This window comes from Camponotus vicinus, unplaced genomic scaffold (genome assembly GCF_025532165.1).
Source record: "Camponotus vicinus isolate PSW18456_S1 unplaced genomic scaffold, iyCamVici1.0 SCAF_7, whole genome shotgun sequence".
Lineage (NCBI taxonomy): Eukaryota > Metazoa > Arthropoda > Insecta > Hymenoptera > Formicidae > Camponotus > Camponotus vicinus.
Genome location: NW_028141979.1, coordinates 1,439,961 through 1,460,224, shown reverse-complemented (window position 1 = coordinate 1,460,224; position 20,264 = coordinate 1,439,961). Strand labels below are relative to the sequence as shown.

The 20,264-nt window shown below is 36.2% G+C and overlaps 1 protein-coding gene across 5 annotated transcripts; it reads left to right on the top strand.

The window, feature by feature from the left end:
- The first annotated feature begins 6,592 nt into the window (after positions 1 to 6,592).
- Positions 6,593 to 20,114, top strand: LOC145974618 (venom protease). Of its 5 annotated transcripts, XM_083104576.1 has the most exons (10): positions 6,593 to 7,299; positions 13,223 to 13,710; positions 14,716 to 14,760; positions 16,139 to 16,390; positions 18,046 to 18,134; positions 18,214 to 18,299; positions 18,529 to 18,666; positions 18,791 to 18,927; positions 19,191 to 19,348; positions 19,452 to 20,114. In XM_083104576.1, the coding sequence occupies exons 2-10, from the start codon at positions 13,230 to 13,232 to the stop codon at positions 19,608 to 19,610; spliced, it is 1,545 nt and encodes a 514-aa protein (XP_082960702.1). In that variant the 5' UTR covers positions 6,593 to 7,299; positions 13,223 to 13,229; the 3' UTR covers positions 19,611 to 20,114. The 5 variants fall into 5 exon arrangements, with proteins under 5 accessions (XP_082960702.1, XP_082960706.1, XP_082960701.1 ...); XM_083104580.1 differs by lacking the exon at positions 16,139 to 16,390; XM_083104575.1 differs by having other exon boundaries at positions 19,191 to 20,114.
- The last annotated feature ends 150 nt before the right edge of the window (positions 20,115 to 20,264 follow it).

The following is a 20,264-nucleotide window of genomic DNA, read 5'->3' as shown; positions in this document are numbered from 1 at the left end:
TCAGTTTTCTGTCTTGTTTCGTGAAATTTATGAAAAATATTGATTCGAGATACATAACATGCCAATTACTGGCTCGTAAGAATAGCTTCTAATGCGAATCGATTGATTGGAAACCTTGTCGCGTCCCATTCACTTTCGCTAATGAAAGCGAGGAGGCAAGTTCGATGTAAGAGGCGACCTGCGTGAAGATACCTTTGAAATCGCATTTCAAGGTTTTACTTTCTTAAACTGAGTCAATGAAAATATTACTAAGCAATGACACAAGATTTCACCGAAGATGAGCATTTCACTGATCTTCAGTGAAAACACTCATAATTTGCACTTCCGCCTTATGACAGTTAGATTTCACTGAAAAATCAGTAATAATATGTTTGCAAGGTGTAACTTTTAAAGCTTTCTTTTTTTAGATTGCTATTTTTATTGGAGGAGAGACTTATATATCTAAAACGAAACACATACAAATTTGACATTTAAATTTAGAATTATATATATATATATATATATATATATATATATATATAATTCTAAATGCAGAAAAAAAGATACGACAAAGAAGCTTGCATTTTGCGAATGCATTCACGAGGGTAATTGACCGTTCACACGTGAAGACGTAAGTGGAGCAAACAGCAGAGGTGGTTCGTTCCTTCAAGATTCGCGTGCTTATCAACTAGAAAGCCGATAATGCGTGTAACAAACAGTGCGCATTGAAAATACGCTTTCCGCGTGATTTATTAGTTATTTCATTAAAAATTATTCGCGCGACTCTCCTTTCATCCCACTGTCAATTATTACAGCAAATTTTATATTTAATTTGTTAGAATTTTCGTTGGCCCTATTATTTTCATATGAATAATTTTTTATTTATATTAATTATTATAACAAATTTTCAGAATGAACTCGATTGTAAAAAGTTATTGTCAATCTTAAAAAAAAGTTTAAAAAAGTATTTTAAAAAAGTTTGTCTGATAGGAATGAAATAATAAAAGAAATATGATTCTGGCATACAAATTTAAGCAAAGCTAAAGATAAAGAAAGTTTCACAATTTCTATATTTTTATATTCAATGTAATAAAATTCTTTTTTTAAATTCTTTTTTATTTTTTATTAAGAATAATCTTAAAATTCATTAAAAAAATCTTTGTCACAAAGACAATATGAATCATACGTTGCATTATGTAGTTATTTAGTTACATGTATATAATAGATTTGAAAACAATATTTCTTATTATCGAGACATCCTCTCTTGATCACCCTCTCGATTGTCTTTACGCGCAACTATTTTTATTAACGCGATTAATAGCTTCGTCGCTTGTAGCAAAACGAGTAACATGAGCAGCGTATCGAGCGTATCGAGGCTCTTCTCAAAGATCGTTTAATCCTATTTGGGACCTACTTTTAAAACGTGCGGGAGAGAAAGTAAGAGGAGTTGCCGATGGAGTGACGGCGGTCGCGTGCTTGAGAAAGTAAAGTCCCTTTCGCGCATAGAGAGATGTACACACTTGCGTGTACTTGTACGTACCGACATACGCGTACGTCGTGCATGTTCGCCAGGCCGATCTATATGGGTCGCGAAAGGAAGTTGATGCGATGATTAGTGATGTTCAGAGAATCTTTTACGTCTTGAGCACACATTTTCGCGCGTAATTTTACATTTTATAACATGGACAAAAATAAGCAAAAATAAAATATAATATTAAGCTTAATTAGTAAGAAAATAAATGCATAATTTTATATCTCTTCATATTCTATAAGAAGTGTCTTTGTATTAAATTATATGACCATCTTGCGGTATAATATACAAAGAAAGTAAACAAAAGTAAGATAGGAATAAAATATTAAACTTAATCAAGTAAAATTAAAAGTAAACCGATTTATATTATATTAAATTGAGATTTTTTAATCCATTAATAATTGATTCAACATTATAAACACAATCACTGAGCGTTATATACAATCAGTGCAATGTGTAATATTTTATACAATTCCTAGCATATTTGTAATTTTCCAAAACATACCTTGTAAATTATTGGAGCAAATACGAATAGGAATCTACTTATGATTGCACATTTTCTATTTACAAGAAAGATTACAAACAGTTTTCTGATTTGCACCGCTCTAATTAACGTCACTTATGTATCTCACGTATTCGCGGCTAAATGCTTAAGAATGCTTCATGATTTCTGAAATGAGGAAGATTTTCATTTCATAAACTTGATCCTTTGGAGATATTAAACATACATCTAAAACAAAAATCAAGCATGATAATGAGCTTTTATTTTTTTCATATAATGATAAAATTTATTTCATATTCATCACTTTAATTTGAAAAATGATGCCGATTAAATAATTGTTCGCTTTTTCAATATAATTAAATGTGTTAAAAATCTTTATTAGTCATAATTACTAAAATTGTGATGAATATGAATAATAAATTTAAAACATGACAAATCAATATTTCACATGAAACGAGAATCTCTCTTTTATATTTAAAGGCATAATATCGAGCATCTGATCACTATTAAATTCCACAACATTTAAAAACACCTACAACATAGACGGCTAGACCGCGAGTCAAGCATAAGTAATTATACGTTAGCGAGATAACTTGAAAGCAATAAGAAATCATGTCATATGCCAATTTATCCGAATTATTAAATATATACCATCGTTTTGGATAGAAGAAAAAAGGATGTATGATTTCATTATTTATGTTCCTTCCATGAAACCCTTAATAATCTCTTATCGTTTACTACGTCAACGTAATGACGTGTTGCACGATGTCATTCTTTTGTTCATTGCTCTTTCTGCGACATCGTAACACTCTCTCGATGAATATCACTCTGATATGCATTAGTCATCCGCATTCCACGTTAGTATTTATCTATTCACGTCACAATAGTTGCGCGAACACGTCTCGTATACGCAAAAGACTGTGTAATGCGACCCGCTGCCTAATTGCATCCTGGCATCTTGGGCTTCCACAAAGTTACGCAATAACACGCGTCGCATGACCCCATTTCTTTCTTCCTTTTCTTTTTGCGGTTTCGTTAGTATTTCCATATTAATTCATAAATTTGCATGCGTTAAATAGGAAAGAAACGACTTGTTTAGAATTTCTATTGTGAATTGCGCGCGAACGATGCGTCATAACTAATTGCACACACAATCTGCAAAGTAATACCTGAAACACTTGCAAAGTGAGAGCAGTTTATATTTTAATTGTTTCGAGAGAGGGAGAGAGAGTCTAAAAAGGCATAAATAAAAAAGTGTGACGATATGTATATTAATGGCAACTTGCTCGCACTATATAAAATATTCTAAACGAGTTTCAACGCGTAGAAATTAATTACTTATCTTAGAGTTTATAAAGGACTTTATAAAGAGAGTGATATTTAAAGAAGAAACTCCTCTCGACTTCCGGCCACGAAGGATTTAATTTCGCGGAGCGAAATGCGGCGATGGATACGCGCGGACTTTCGAAGTTCACGGAGAAAGTTACACCTGGTTGACTCTAGGCGGGGGGAGGAGGTACTAGGCGACTCGTCTAGACGAATAAAAGAAACCGATGATCTTGCGATCGCGTTCTTCGATTTCGACCCATTTCTTGCGCGCATTCTTACGCCGCGAGTCGCTCTCTACGAGACGATTTCGTCGGTGAACACTTTCGATCTTAATTGAGCATCGATCTTTCTCTCTAATGGATGCAATTGGTAATTGTTAACAAGCCTCATTAATCGTTACGCACGTTGTGCACGAAAAGTTTCGTATTTTCGATAAGGCTAAAATTTAATTAGGTGTCTAGTATTATAAAGAAACTGAATGTGATAAGTTTGGAGTAAGATTTCTAATTAAAAGTATAAAAAAACTCGTCGTTTCTGACGTCTCTTCGTTGGGAGAAAGGGAGGAATTTCATTTCGCAATTTAATAATTCCCGCTGTCATATTTTCCCACTGACGTGGGTGCGTTTTAAATTTGTTGTAGCGGAACCATCTACGTAAAGAGATAGTTTGCGTATTACAGGATGTACTAATCGACAAGTCCGGCTTAGAGGTGTCAAAGAGGAGAAAGGAGTTAAAATTGTGCGTCAAACATGACGCATGTGACGTCGCCCTTACTTTCGTTTTCATCTAGTATATAATCTGCATAAATTTTCGACATGTGCACACATAAACATGTAACAGCTCATGCTTATAATTCTTCATCGATATATAATTTTTATTTTATATCGCTCATAATTTGCTTCGATTTTTTTTTCTAGCATTCTCACGCAGCCGGATACTACCGCAATTTGTCTCATTAAGATCTGAAATTCCAGAATTCTTCCCTGTAATTCGATGAATCAACCTGAATCGATGAATCATGGTCAAATATCATTTATTTATTTGCCACTTTTTTTTCAAGATTAACTTAAAAATGTTAATTGTCGCGTTTTTATCCCACGTCCTTGCAATCGTATTATCAAGACGGATCTTGCAGGATCGCGTGGTATTTTTTTCGCTCCATCAGCGTAGAAGAATGTTATGATAATCCTCGGAGCTGATCTTGAAGGCGATCAGGACGGCAGATCGTCATCATTCGCCGATCGCAAAGTTGACAGGAGCCTGGCATTCGTTCCCCGTATTCGACGCACGAAAGTAGCACGTTAGAGCTTTGCGAAAAGTAATCTTATTGTCGATTGTCCCATTGCTCGTCTCACCTCGGCTTGTCACCGACTTTCACCGACGCTTAAATAATAATTCACGGCGCAACGATTTCCTGATGCCCGCGGACACGCTCGTAAATTCGCAAAAACGAGAGTGCCCCGGATAAAAAACGGCGCCTTCCTTCATCAAACGGGCCAAATCGTTCGTTTAACGAAGTTGTGAATCAATCGATCTTGAGTCTTATCCATTTAAATTCGAGATGTTAGCTCAGAGCTTTATATTGCACAGATACGTATATATTTCGTTAATCTGAATATTTAATTAATGAAAGTGTGCAAATTTGAAAGAAAAAAAGGACCACAAATATAGTTGTCAAAAATATATACAGTAAAAATGAGAAATTTTTATTGAAAAGCTTTGTTATAAAATTCAAGACGACTATTTTTTTTAAATTTCTTTTCGGTGAAACAATGGTTCGTACTCATTTTCAGAACGATCGACTGCTTAATTACCTCAACTTACTTCCTAAATGTTCACAGCAGCTGAGCAAAATGGTGAAACGTGCGAATCTGAATCTGAAATGCGATCTTTTGAATATTCATTATCAAAAAATTTTACCTCTCTTTTTATCTGGGGAATCTCAAGTCATTATTTGATGAATTCTGCAAATTATTGAGATTATGATTTAATCATTAATATTGAAACTTATTTATTTATTTAGCATGATGTACGAAGGCCTATTACATAAACGAAAGTAGAAACAAAATAAAATTAAATAAGAGCAAAATTACAAAAATTACGAAAATAAAAATAAAAACTAAATACACAAATAAAAATCAATCATACAAATGTACAATAACTCTTGTATCTCATATAAATATAAAAAATTCGGTAAATAATTTGCGGTACTTTCATTTGCGCTTTTTGGAATACGTGCGCGAAATCTCACCTCGATTAATAAAATAGAGAGATGTAAGATGTCGGTAAAACTTTCTAGCGTGTCAACGAAATTGGGTACTTGTATCTCACTCATCCTGTGGAAATCATTAATGAACAAAGGAACAATGATGAGAGATTAGGTATAGTAGGCGCCAATAATGTCTTAACATATGAAATTAGTCACATTCGGGGCTAATAATAACTAAACGCATCACAACAAGCTATTCATGCATCATGACTGTTAGTTAGAAAAGGAACCGACAATATTTGTTTTGAAATTATGCCTACAATCTTTTATAAATTGCATTTAAAATTGTTAAATAGATGTGTGTGAACACAATTCCAAAATAATGTTGTCGATTTCTTTTCGAATTAACAGTCATGATGAATGAATAGCTTGATGCGATGTGTCTATTATTACTCCCGCATGCGACCAATTTCATATGTTAAGGCATTATTGGCGCCTACTGTACTTCATCATGAGTTTCGAACACTAGAGTGTCGTTCATCTTCCGGAACAAACGCAAATGAGTTTCAAAGGATATCATTTCATTCTAATATCATCCTCTTTTGATCATGTCTATTCATCTCTAACACTTCAAAGCAATACACGCATACGTAATGCTAATAACATTCTAAATATAACTACTATCATGAAAAAAATTGGAAGATTGTTAATTAATAAAATCTATTATTAAGAAATTAAATGTTGTAAACATCCTTCCTGGAAATTCTCGCTTCCACCAGGAACCGGGTGTTACGGAAGGTCGGTGAAGTCGATGGCGGGTGAAAAGGGGGGAGTAGGAGAAGACGAGATCATCAAGGGGGCAATCGCAGGTTCTCCATGCGATGGATACCGGTTGGCTTTTTCGGACGTCGTAAAGTGGTGGAGGCCTTGGACTGTCGCCTCGCACGCAAACCACTGGTGGGGGACAAGGCGAGAGAGTTTTACGTACCGAAATGAAACTACTCGGAGAAAGTGAGAGCAGACGTAGCGGCGCCGGCGAACACCGACGACGGCGCGAGCAGGCAGGCGTTCTTCGGGGCTCCTCGAGAAGAGAGGATAGACATGGTGCGGAGCTTCGTCAGCGTGTGGTAGCCGACACGCTTCATCGGGTCGCTCGCGTCCGCGAGAGAGTCGTTCGTCAACCGAATCTGTCTCGGAGGAACTGGAGGAAGTCACGTCGAAACCTCGGGGAGAAATTTAGAAGTAGTCTATTAGAAATCAGTGGCAGAGTGAGAAAAAAAAGAGGTGTACTCGTGTGATACCCTGAAGAGTAGAATCGCGGATGCCGAAATCGCGACGTTTCCCAAAGTTCAGAACGACCTCGTTAGTCACTGAAGCAATAGTTAGACACTTTATCGTATCGATAACGAAGGCGATTACATGACATTGTCATGTTTAGTTTTCTTGTCATTCCGGATATGTAATCGCGAGTGCTCCAACAGTTTTTTCGCGACGCGATCGGGGAGAACGCGATCGATCAATGAAGAACACCTCGCAGTGATACATCTCGGTGAACAATCGTTCCTCGCAACAGTATCCTCGATTGTGTTATGGTGCTGAGGACTACCTCGGTCAGACGAGGCAGACGAAGAGGTCGCAGAAGAGAGGGTGGCGGAAGTAGCTCCATCCTGGCGGATTTTCCCCGAGAAATTGCTCGCATTGGTTCGATCAGCCGAGGAGAAATCCGGGAAGGTCACGTCTCGTGAATCGGTGAGTGCAGTCTCACGCCGATTTAGCTATCGTTCTCTCTTGTAAATCGGCAAATACTGGTCCATTTTATTCCTCGCGAGTTTTCTATTTTCTAATCTTATAACGCTAGAACAAGAGAATTCGCGAGAAATCTCCGCGAGCAGTTTCTATAAATAAAATAGACGCAGATAAAAACAGAATCTGATTAGTACATAGTTGCTACATAAATACTACACAAAATGCTTTACAACTAGACTAGATATTGTTAATTTAATTCGGAGAAAGCAACTCGTGAGAGAAAAGATTGTTACGCTTCCGTAATGAGATGCAATTTGACTTGTTTGAGGTACAGAATCAGGCCATTCATTCACGTGTACACAGTTCATTATCGCAAAAAGACAAAGTTACAGAATGGTGCTTTCTTCTCGACATAGAGCAACATGTTGGAGGATCTATCTCTCAATCTTGAGAGATTCGTACTTGTTTAACAATGCAAAAGTCGACGCGCGTGTAAAGCGATCGCGGCTCAGCTTCAAAAAAGAAAAACTTTCTCCCATAGTCTCGTGTACTTGATCGTATATAAGTGATAAATCGCGCGCGCGAAGAATTAAAAAACAGCAAGATCGTAAATTTATTCGATTTACTATCGGAATCGACACGATGGATTAAAACGGAACGCTCGGTTTCGTTTCGTTTCGTTAAGCTTAATGTTCGATTAAACGCGACAGTTACATTACAAAAGCAGCAGGGAGAAAGCAAGATCGCCTTCGTGTAGAGCGCCTATCTTTTCAAACAGAGGCTATCAGCCGTCTCTTATAAAAAGTATGTTAAGCGAGAAACACAAGCCGGTGATTTTGATGCATGGAGGCGATCGGTTCGTTCTCAATCTCGGTATCAATTTAATTCGATTCGTCAATTAAGTCTAATAACACGCCCGTTAATGTAATCTGTCGTTTATAGATTCTATCTTATATATGGCAATAGAAGCTTGTGTTCCATAAAAGATGCTCCAGTATCAATCTTAGATAATTCGTAACCATGTATTCGTTAGTTTTAATTAGAACTTCTTCATAATTGACATAATTGACACTAATAATAAATAATCGCGTGACTGTGGAAATCACGGTCGTACCCTTTTTTAAAGAAATTTGATGCAACTATGTATTATACACGAAAGTTTCACATTAAAAACTCTCACTTTACGAAAAATTTACACAGAAATTTATGCTAACGAAATATAATGTACTACGAAAAAATAGCGTAAGACGAAAAAAATGTGCTCTTTGAAAATCTCAGATAGAGATGAATTTTTTGACAATTTCATGGGGGAAAAAATCCTTCCGCTAATTTTGGAATAAGAACACAGTTTTGCGATTTAAAACATAAATTTCTGCGTTACGCTAAATAAATAGTCTTGCAATTGCAGCAACAATTTTCTGAATAGAAAAATTAATAAATAATTAACTGACATAAATAAATGATTAGCAAACATGATATCGTATATATTTTGCACTTAATCGATCTAACAAGAAGTGACAGAGACAGACTTTATATTTGAACTGTTAATGAAATTTAGGAAAAAAGTCTGCTTACCTATTATATATTATTATTAACCGTACTTGTTATAAAATTTAATTGTGATACTTAAAAAAATTGTTTTTCATAAAGATCATTCTACTTCTAGCATCAAAACTTTCTTATATTTATTAATTCAGTGATTAATATTTGACAATGGGATCTAAATTTACTAAAAAATATTATATTAGAAATTTATTTGTTACTATAAATTCTACGTGTTACAATATTGTAACAGATACAAAAAATTAGCGATAAAAATTTTGGTTGCTTTATCTAAAAGTCTATCTATTATTTATCTACTACATCAGTAAAACATTTTTTTAAATGCGTGGCATAGAGCGTCGCTTTCGAGCGAGGAGGAGGGTCTTTTATTTTTAAGTTGCCATCCTCGTAGGCAGTGAAAGTACTTCCGTTCTTTCTCAAAACGAAACGCTCGCGACGGCGCATCGAGGATGCACGCTTCGGTACCGTTGTACACGCGTTGCCCAAACACTCCCCATGGTTTACGTAACGGAACTCGACAGAGAAACGTGGAACTCGTCGTGAAGCTCGTCGCTACATGAGTAGGCTTTTAACTTTTATTTAAGTCAAAGTATAAGTGTTATTTAAACCGAAGTCGTAAGCGGCTGTTGCATTGAATTTTGCAAGAAATAAATCGGAATTTATCAGAAATGTCACTTTGGCGTGATTCATATCTTTTTCATTCCTGAAGAGCTTGTTGCTCGTTATACATTCATTATTCCTCATTGCTGCTACATAGTCATCACTTGCGGAAACGGACCAGAAACCAGGCGGTCAGTGAGAAAAGATTCATTACACAATGGAAAGTGTTCGTCATGAAAGATATCGGTGAATTAGACCGCGAAAATGTTTACTCCTTTCAAGGCCATAAATAAGATCAGTCGCTGCGACTCACAGTCGAGATTTCTTCGGTGAAGAAACCGGTTTTTTATATTTCGAAAGGAAACGCGTACACGAATGCGTTTTCGAAACGCATGTAAAAGGATGAATTTTAAGTATTTACGTTAGATCTGTCCAAGTTTTTACACACAAGTTAAAGCTTCCCGAAGTTGTATCCGGTGCGATTACAGGTGACGAATTTACTGAGGATAAAGAGCTCATCTATTTTATTGGATAAATATATAAATTTGAATAATCCTGATAAATTTATATAGCTTATAGCGCGCGAAAGAATATATTATATAAAGGAATTATCTAAATAATTGATCAAATTGGTTGTAATGTTCTAATATATTGGTAAGTGTTATGTAATATTGTAATATTATGTGATGTGTACAATTTGATAATATATAATCGAGAGGTGTAAATGAGGTGTAATGATAGCGTTGCGATTTATATTTATATTTTATTTTATTTATTTACATTTTATTTACATTTTATTACGATTTGATTACGATTTGATTACGATTTGATTTACATTTTACATTTTACATAAGATTGATTACATGACATATACATATATATATATATATATATATATATCTGATATCGATTCCGCGTTGTAGGATTATCCATATATTATACGGAACATTAGCCGCATCCGGTTAAGTAGATACGGTATGTTTAATAATGCGCGGACGATGTAATAGCGCTTCATTTTATTTGACGATGAGGTACACGTATATATTATTTAGGTTTATATTATATAATTCCAAACGCGTGCATGCACAGATATTGTATGATTATCGACATTATCGTCGTGGCTCGGTGGTCGAGCTTTTCTTCGTGATGCTTGGCCGGTTTGCCATTGTCATGTTAGCTATTAGGACATTATACACGCGATGCATCGAGGGAAAATTGATGCGATCCATCCGTAGCGGAACGAGAGGACGGAATATAATCTTTCGGAAATTTTGGGCGAAAGTAATGCTTGCGCGTGGCGCCTGGAGAAAGTGATGGGCCGCTTCCCCCCTCGTTTTTTTAACGTCGATTCACGCGGAATTCGAGATCTCGCCGAGAGCGTGAGAGAGGAGAAAGATATATCCGATCGGGGGACCGATCCATGTGGGTGCTTGCACGTGCGTGAGCTTTCACTGACAGCTGGAAAACGGCGACGTCTCCAGTTGGTCCAAGCGGCCGGTTCTGAATTCAGAACTGTTGTAACTCGATAAACTAAGATCGAGTGTCATATACCCTTAATTTTCGATTTCAAGACCAGACAATTCAAAAAAGTTGCAGGTAGATTATTAATACATCTCCTCATATGTACAATATACTGTTTATGTATATCGCTATACGCATCATAAACATTAGAGTTTGATTTCACAATTTAATACCCGAATCAAGATACGCTCGACAAAGCCGAAAATTAAAAAAGGAATCATTTCGTTGCCCGGTGAAAAAAAAAAGACTGGATGCGTCAGAAATCGCAATCGAACGAATTATGAAGCAAAAGCGATCGCGTTATAGCAATCAAACACTTTCACGATGAAATTCACCGCTCATGCAATAATAAATTCGCGTGCATTCGCGACGACGTATTCGCAGGATGCAAAAGGGATGTAGATGGAAGAGGGAGAACCAAAAGCTAGGCAGGTGGAGGCTCCGAGAACACGATGGGAGCAGCGATTTGTAACTTCCGCCGGCGGGTGGCACCGCGTGAACGTGAACTTCACACTGTGCACGCAAGAAGTACACTTTCACTTCTGGTGGATCCACGACGGAGAGCCAATGACCTACTAACACATCGAACCGTTCACCAGGCGCCGCCGCGATTGATAGCGGCTCGACAAGGCCGTCCACCGGGGATTATTCAACAAACAATTATATCCTCTTCGTTTTTTCTTTCCTTTTTGACATTTCCACATTTGTCTAGACCGAACGTCAATCAATGTCAATCAGACACACACCTTTCGCATGTATATCGTAAGCGTATAAGCGAGAACTTGGCTTCTAAAAAAATTTAGCCGCGAAGGATTCACTCGTATCTTCCTTTTTATAATAAAAATTTAGATCTATTTAAATTAATTTTTAAATTAATTTTTTAATTAAATTATAGACAAAATATAAAAACAAAAGTGCCGATAGATGAGAAATTCTTATTAAAATTTTGCGGTTGGTGCGTTGTTTTCTCTCGCTAATGTTGTCGATAGGCAATAATTCTATTCGGCGAAGATGTTGATGGATTTAAGTGCTTATATATAATAGTGAATCTTCTTGAGTATAAATGTCTTGATGTTTGGTTCCGGGTGAACTTCTTTACTTTCACTCGTTACGAAGAATCATGACGCAAACGGGATTTTGTCTTGTCGCGTCGAGAGGAATTCATGGGTCACGAAGAAGTTATTTTCCACTTTGCTTCTAAAGTGACCTTATACAAAGAAATCTTTCTCTATCCGCTCACGCAAACTTTGAATAGATAATAGAATCTGAATTTAAAGGAAAAATGATGATTGCTCTACAAAACAAGATGCTGACACGGAAACCTCAAGCAATTAAAACATTTTATAATTTTCAAGAAAGAGGTAATTATATGTAAAAGAAATAAATTTGATAAATAATTTCAAGCGAATTTTATTTAAGTAGAATTTCACATTTTTTCCCTATCTTCTATCTCTAAAATATATATTTTGCACAATTTATTTTTATATCATTCTCATCGTTTCACGTGCCCCTCACGGATGGTTTGTGCCAAAAGAAAGTTCTTCGAGCCGTCGCGAAACCGCTACCGATAATTGTCGATACGAGTAACGTGGCATTCCTCGAGTCAGAATCCTTAACGATTCCATCTGGTTACGAGTTCGAGCTATGCACATTTCCTTTCGCTGAGAATCGGGCGCTTTAATAGCGCGCGATCATGATTAACGACTCGTGAAACTCCGACTGCGAGGAGAAAATCGGTCCGAATCGAGAGTATTAACATTATCTAGGATTTTCAAAAGAATATTGTCGTATATAAGATCATTTATATACAAATGCATCTCTGTCCTCTTTTATGTGTAATACATAAAACATCTAATATAAAATACACCTAAAATATATCTTACAATATAAAATATTATTAATAAATAAATTAATAAGTATATATATTAATTTTATCAATTATATATTGATTTCTTTTTCAATAATGATGTTAATGGTTGATTAATGTTGTTACATTAATAAATAAAATTAAATAAAATTATAAACCTAATATTTTCACGCATTTAACAAACGAGACTTATTTTTGTTTTGCTCAAAGTATTTATAGAAATCAATTTATTTTACCCATGGAATATATTATTAAAATATTATACGGAGATTGTAAGATACCTTGTAAATATCTTACGATATAAATATATCTTACTATAAGTATAGATATATACACAGAATTATTTCGTACAACTGATTTCTAATTTCCTCGCAGTAAAACGATGGGTGTATCGAGGCCGTGTCATTGGCTCCTCGCTGCGGTCGTCCTGAGTCTCTCCTCGAGCTTGATGATGAGCGAGACGCGGCAGCTCGCGAACTTGGATTCCTCGGCCATCGGCGTGCTAAAGGACGAGACGAATCGCACCAGGGGGATAGCGGGGGCGATTCGCCGGCGAAGATACGTGCGATTTCCTACGGGATCCGCTGCTTACCTCGCCGACGTGGGTGATGGTCCACCGTCGCTCGGTAGGCATCTCGGGCCGATCGCGCGTTTCGTCCCCCCCCAGTTGCCCGGTACGTGGAGGCAACACAAGTCCCTCTGGAGGAGCCCCGTAATCGCCGATTACAACAGGCCGGTGATGTCCCATCGGACACCGCGATTGATATTCCGCGACAATGACTTCCTGCCACCGATCGGAGGCGGCGGAGCCTCCTTCTTCCAGCAGTCTAATCAGTTGCCGGAATTCGAGGATGATGTCAGAGGTAAGAGCCTCTTCTTTTTCCTCGTTTTAATCGTGGGTTGTGATTATACATGTTCTTTAATCATTTTAGTTTCTATCTTATCTCGCTTGAAGTTTAAAAAAAAATAATGTTTTGTATTGAAATTGGCTCATAATTAGATCTTTTTATTATTCTTGTCGCGTTGCAATTTTACGAATCGTTGAATTAAAAACTGAAGAGTGTTTTCTTGATTTTCTTGGCGAATTATAAAATCGTAATATCATAATTTCTCTAATATTTAAACGATCCAGAGCCATCATCAAATACACATTTTCCTGCGGTATTAGAAACTTTGGACTGCACAGTTTAATAGAACGATATAGACCCATATTTACTGCTGCTCATTCCTCTTTCAAGTGTCTAATAAGCACTTTTCCCTTTTACTTTCTTCTTTACCTTTGTACGCTCGCGTAATCCCGACGCTTCTGTAAACCACTTTGTTGTGCAAATAGCGTTTTATTGATGAGGATGTTTAGAAAAGCGTGTAAATGTTAATGACGCGTTATATGATACTTTCGAATCATTTCAATTGCAAACGAATCGACACGTACGATCGGGTCAAATAACTCACGATTATAAGCGCTCGTGACATACCTATGTAAATTCCTGCGGAACAAACTGTAACAATCAATTTCAATAATCATTTGTCCAAATAAATATAGCAATAGTATTTAAGAAATGTTAAATAGTACATAGTTTCTACGAGAATGTTATTAAATAATTCTCATATTAATATTCTTCGTTCTTTTTTATTCCAGTTTTCAATTAATTAATAATTCAAAAAATAGAGATTATATATTATAATTTTTTATCAATAAATATTATATTATAATCTCTATTCCTATTTTCTATTGAAAATAAAAATTAATTTATTATAATTTTTCATCGATATTATATACGCGCTTATACAGTAAATTATTTTTTCTTTTTGATTTAACGATAGGCGTCGTGACGATAGGCCAAAAAAACATCTCGTCTTTATTTCAGATCACCGAAAGCAGACGGCGGATGATTATCCTAGATTGGAAACAGGTACGTGTAATTTAGAATCAGAGCATCAATGACTATCGATCAGCTTTAACAACGTCGCTTCACAGGAAACTTTCGATTTTCTTTCAAGTTCGCGATCTCTGCTTGATTCTCTTCAATCGCCTCTTTCATATTCATAAAAATCACGCAACTTGTGATGACGCGCGAAACTTATTTCCACTGTAGTCTGCAACTTCCGTCGTGGTCTGAGGCACGGAAATCATTACAACATCTTGTCGCGGGATGTTAAATCGACGTTATGCTGGGTTGGTACCGAAGGACCCTTTTACAATTGCCCAAACGCCTTTCTATAGAGAGCCCATTATTGGAAAAAATTTTGGCCAGATCTAAAACGAGATGTGATTGTTTACGATAATCACTTGACTTTATGTGATGACACAGATTATGTATAAATATCATAGATATTAAATCTATTAAAATTATTCACGGAAGATACAAATATCTCACTAGTACAAAAATATGTTTAACTTTGTATTAAATTAATATCGCTAATATCTAAAGATAGATTTAATTAGGAGTAAATAATACTTAGTTTGAAAATATTTCTACTCGTAAGCAACTAAATGACTTTAATTACACAGATTATAATATAAATATCATTTAATTCATTAAAATTATTCACGGAAGATACAATTATCTCATTAGTACAGAAATATGTTTAACTTTGTGTTAAATTAGTATCGTTCAAGATTTAATTAAGCATAAATAATATTCAATTAAAAAATATTTCTATTCGTAAGCAATTTTTCAAGCAATTAAAATTTTATTTTTTTGTCTTATTGCAATCATGTTAGCTTTAAGCTTTAGTTTTCGCGACGGTTTCGTATTTCGAAATTAGACTTGGAGTAACTGGCAGATTAAGAGTGGCGGCTTCGCGTTTTCTTCGATTATTAATTATAATGATTGACATTAATAATCGAAGCATTGATCGAAAGCTTGATAGGAAAGCTTTGCATTTTTTAAGAAATCGTAACTTTGTGTATAAATTGATAAAGATTTATCAGGATCATAGTACGTTTAATTCAATATGTCGTTATATAACGTTATATAATGTGTAGCAGAGTTGCAAATGTCTTTAAACGATTGATATTAATAATTGCAGCACTTAATAATTAATATCTCGATTGAGAAGAAACGCATTAAAGATTCGCATTTTGTGTCGAGCGCATTCCTGATTTCATTAATAGTCATGCAGATCGCTATTTAGATTAGTAACCACGATGACTCGTTCGGACCTCTTCCTCTTCGGACCGGAAGCGCGACCGCGCCACACGCTCTAATAGCTTCGACGGTTTGCGCGGGACGAATTACGTAACTTGACAGTCGCGAGAAACGAAGAGTTTCCATATTTTCTCTGCAGAGACGCGCCAACAAAAAAGACCGCTGTGGAAAGGCGACGATACATTGTGCGCGGACGGACGGAGCTGCGAATTTTTTCTAATGTGCTGGATGACTGCTGGCCTGTTGGACGGCAGCTGCGGCGGCATTATGTTCGCGTGTTGTCAGCGGAAAGATCCTAAAGCTCTCACTGATTATAACCTGATTGAGTCACCTAGAGATCAATCTCGGCCGCTTCCGCTGGATTTGTACACGGAGACCGACAGCGACGATCGTAAGTCCTTCCTTCGAAGAAGCATGCCCTCCATTGCACCGCACTTGTAAGCATGAGTTCTTCTTCCCTTGTCTCTTGACTCTTCTCTCTTTCTTCTTTCTTCTGTTCCAGTTCTCTCTATCAGTCGTTGTTTCTCTTTTCAAGCTCGGTTATTTCGCAATTCACATTTTACGCACTTGCATGTACTCCGAGTATGTCATTTCCTTTGCCGCACCAGTTTTCTTTGTCGGATATCTTCCACACATTTCTAAAAGATTCTTTCTTCTCCCTTCAAGTTTCATAATTTTTCTTTTCGGAATTTCATTGAACAAAAATGTGTGTGTATACATGTACATATATATTTTGTTTTTTTATTTTTCTTATCTTGCGAATATTATATATATTTCACAAGCGTTAAAATAAATTTGCATAAATTTCTATCTTCCTATGCATGCTAGTCCGGATATAATTTTTAATTGATATCATAATGTTGTGTTTTTGCACAATATCATTGAAATTCCCATAAACGCATGTTAATCATCGGGTTTCAAATGTCAGTTTCCTCAATCTCGATCCTTTTATATTTTTCGCCGCAACGTGAAAACAGCCGAATAAAATGTTCTTTTAAACACGAAGGAATATAAGAAGAGAAAATTTACTTTACATTAATTTGGGAGAAATTGTAAGTATTTATGAAGGACTGGCATAGATTAAAACCGAAAGCACAACAATCGTACAGGTCAGTATCAATTGTTCTCATCGATGGATTAATTTTCTTGATAGAACGCATTTTTCTACGTTGATATTTCATAAAACTTTGGCGATCTGCATTCTCCTGCATTTTCTTTTCCATGATCGATAGCGATGAAACGCTTCGTTGCATTCGCGACAACTCTGTTTTCTGCACGCGAATGCTTTTATAAAGCGATGCACTAATAAGCGCATGGATTTGCCAGCGACTAACTAAGGGACAAATCATTGTCTTTATCTCTGTATTGTATATTAATTTATTGCTTCTTCCTCCTCGAGATTATCTCATCAGCTGCTTCGATTCAATGGCTAATACGTGTATAAATAATCGCGAATAATTTCTATGATTTCTCGGACGAGATTCGAAAAAGTGAGTGATCGAGTTACCATTGAAATTATTGTGATTACACGCAATGCAGAAGTTGTGGTCCAACACATTGAAAGACGCGCTATTAACTATAAGTCATTACTCCAAGTCCAATTTCGGTGATACAAGAACGGGAAAGGAACATTTTTATCGCTGTCGATTACTTCATACTTTCTTCAACTTTGCAGCGCAATTCGGCTCTAGAAGTTGACTGCAATAGAGCTGCGTTTAAGCGTCATTGCGCGTTATTATAATTACAGATTGCGGCATAGTTGGAATTGCCAGACGTTCTGCGTTCACACAGAATGATTTAGGATTTTTAGTTTTATAAAACACTTCTTGTAAGAGATATTTGAATAGCTTTTTCGCGCGACTATTATATAAGTATTATGATTATATTACTAAATATCTCTATAGGAATTTATGCTTAATTTTCATTTTTTCGAAGAGAAAAATCTGGTAACTCTAGCATAATTCGACAAATAATTAGACTTAACGGCGTTATGATTAAGATGGCACCTCAATTATTCGCGATTCTCCAGGCAATTGCGTTTTGCAGGTTGCGGCATACCGGTAGTCTCGAAGCAAATCGCGCAGAGGAGGATCGTCGGCGGTGACGACGCCGGTTTCGGCAGTTTTCCGTGGCAGGTCAGACAGGGCAATAATGCGAAACTTTTTCTCGGGTACTTTGAATCTATTTCATTGAAATTGTCTCTTGCTTTGACAGGCTTACATACGGATCGGATCCAGCAGATGCGGCGGCACTCTGGTTAATCGATTTCACGTTGTCACAGCTGGGCACTGCGTTGCCAAGTGAGTGAAAAATAATTTGCGCTTGTTATATATATGTATATATCAATTATTAATTTGATTAATTGCAATTGCGTTCGTGATTTTTCTCAGAATCTAAGAAGAAATTTATACATTAATGTAATTTTAAATATTAAATTTAATATTTAAAGTTTTATTAATATAAAAGAAAACATTTTCATGCATTAATCAATATTATAATAATATCAAATAATTTCTTCAAATTCTTTAGAGCATCGGCTAGACAAGTTCAAGTAACTCTTGGTGATTACGTGGTCAATTCTGCGAGTGAGTCTCTTCCAGCTTATACTTTTGGAGTTCGGGAGATTAGAGTACATCCTTACTTCAAGTTCACGCCGCAAGCGGATAGGTACGTTCATGGTATTATTAATTTATTGGAAACTCATTAAAGAGATGTGATATACTTCGAGAATATTGTAATTTTTGAAAAGAAATAATTTTACCGACACATCTCATCTTTGATTATTTATCAGATTCGATGTGGCGGTGCTTCGATTGGATCGACCAGTTCATTATATGCCCCACATAGCGCCTATATGCTTACCAGAGAAAAATGAAGATTTCTTGGGGCAATATGGCTGGGCTGCTGGATGGGGCGCCTTGCAAGCAGGTGGTGTATCATTTCCGAAGAAAAATTGAATTTTATATATCCATTTGGCAACATAATTTTAAAATCATACACTTTTCTCTTTTGTCATATAGAAAAAAAATTAAAATCTTTTAACATCAGTCGGATTTTATCTTTTGAAAAAATAAAATATTATATTATATTATATTTCACATTTAAGAGTGTGAATAATAATTAATTATAATAATTAAAGTTTCATTAATTATTATTACTCTCGTTTATTTTCACGAATTATTTAATTTCAGGTTCCAGATTGCGACCCAAGACGCTGCAGGCAGTGGACGTGCCCGTGATCGACAATCGCCTCTGCGAGCGATGGCATCGATCCAATGGTATCAACGTCGTCATTTATGACGAGATGATGTGCGCCGGTTATCGCGGCGGCGGTAAAGACTCGTGTCAGGTAAGCAGTTTCGTCATCGTGGGCGCGTATTGTTTGAGCAATGAATCTCCGTCTGTCCCGTTGTTTCGTTCATCATTTCGTGACGCGTTTAACGCATTTCCAGGGCGACAGCGGCGGCCCATTGATGTTGGAGAAAACCGGTCGATGGTATCTCATCGGCATCGTCTCCGCCGGTTATTCCTGCGCGCAGCCAGGTCAACCGGGAATCTATCATCGCGTGGCCAAGACCGTCGACTGGATCACATACGTCATAAATTCGTAATTCCCTTCTGCCGTTCATCGCGGGAGAATTATCCTCAGGAAAGCCCCTGAGAATATCTTCGTTGAACCACGAACTTTGCATGACACAAGGTTCGAGTCGAGAAAGAATCTACGATCGCGCTTGAAAAATCGTGATGCGACAGAGGTGTTTAACGATAATTAAATAATTTAAACGACTCTCTTTTAAAGGCTATAGGCCTAATAAAATTATAGCCATTTTACTTCGCAAGGATGTAAAAGTTATTTAAATAAAATCTAACGTTGCAGAGTTTAACGAGCGACACGTGGACGCGAATTTTTAATATATAGTTCTGCAAAGCGCGAATAGAATCGACATTCTCTATGAAATGTCATACGCGATATTTTATACATAAGTATCTCTATTGACACAAAGCGGGTGGCGCAAATGTGTTGTAATTTTATCGATGTGAATGCATTGTAAATTAAGCGTGTATGATATACGTATGGATTTGCGCTTAATAAATACTCTGTTTTTGACTTTCACTATCAATTGATTATTTTTCTCTTTCATTCTCTACCACAGCATTATAATTGCATTTTCCTCAATTTTAATATATTTTAAACGCACTACTCGCGCAATTACGTAATATTACAACGTGATAAATCAACGTTGTAAATCTATCATTTATATATA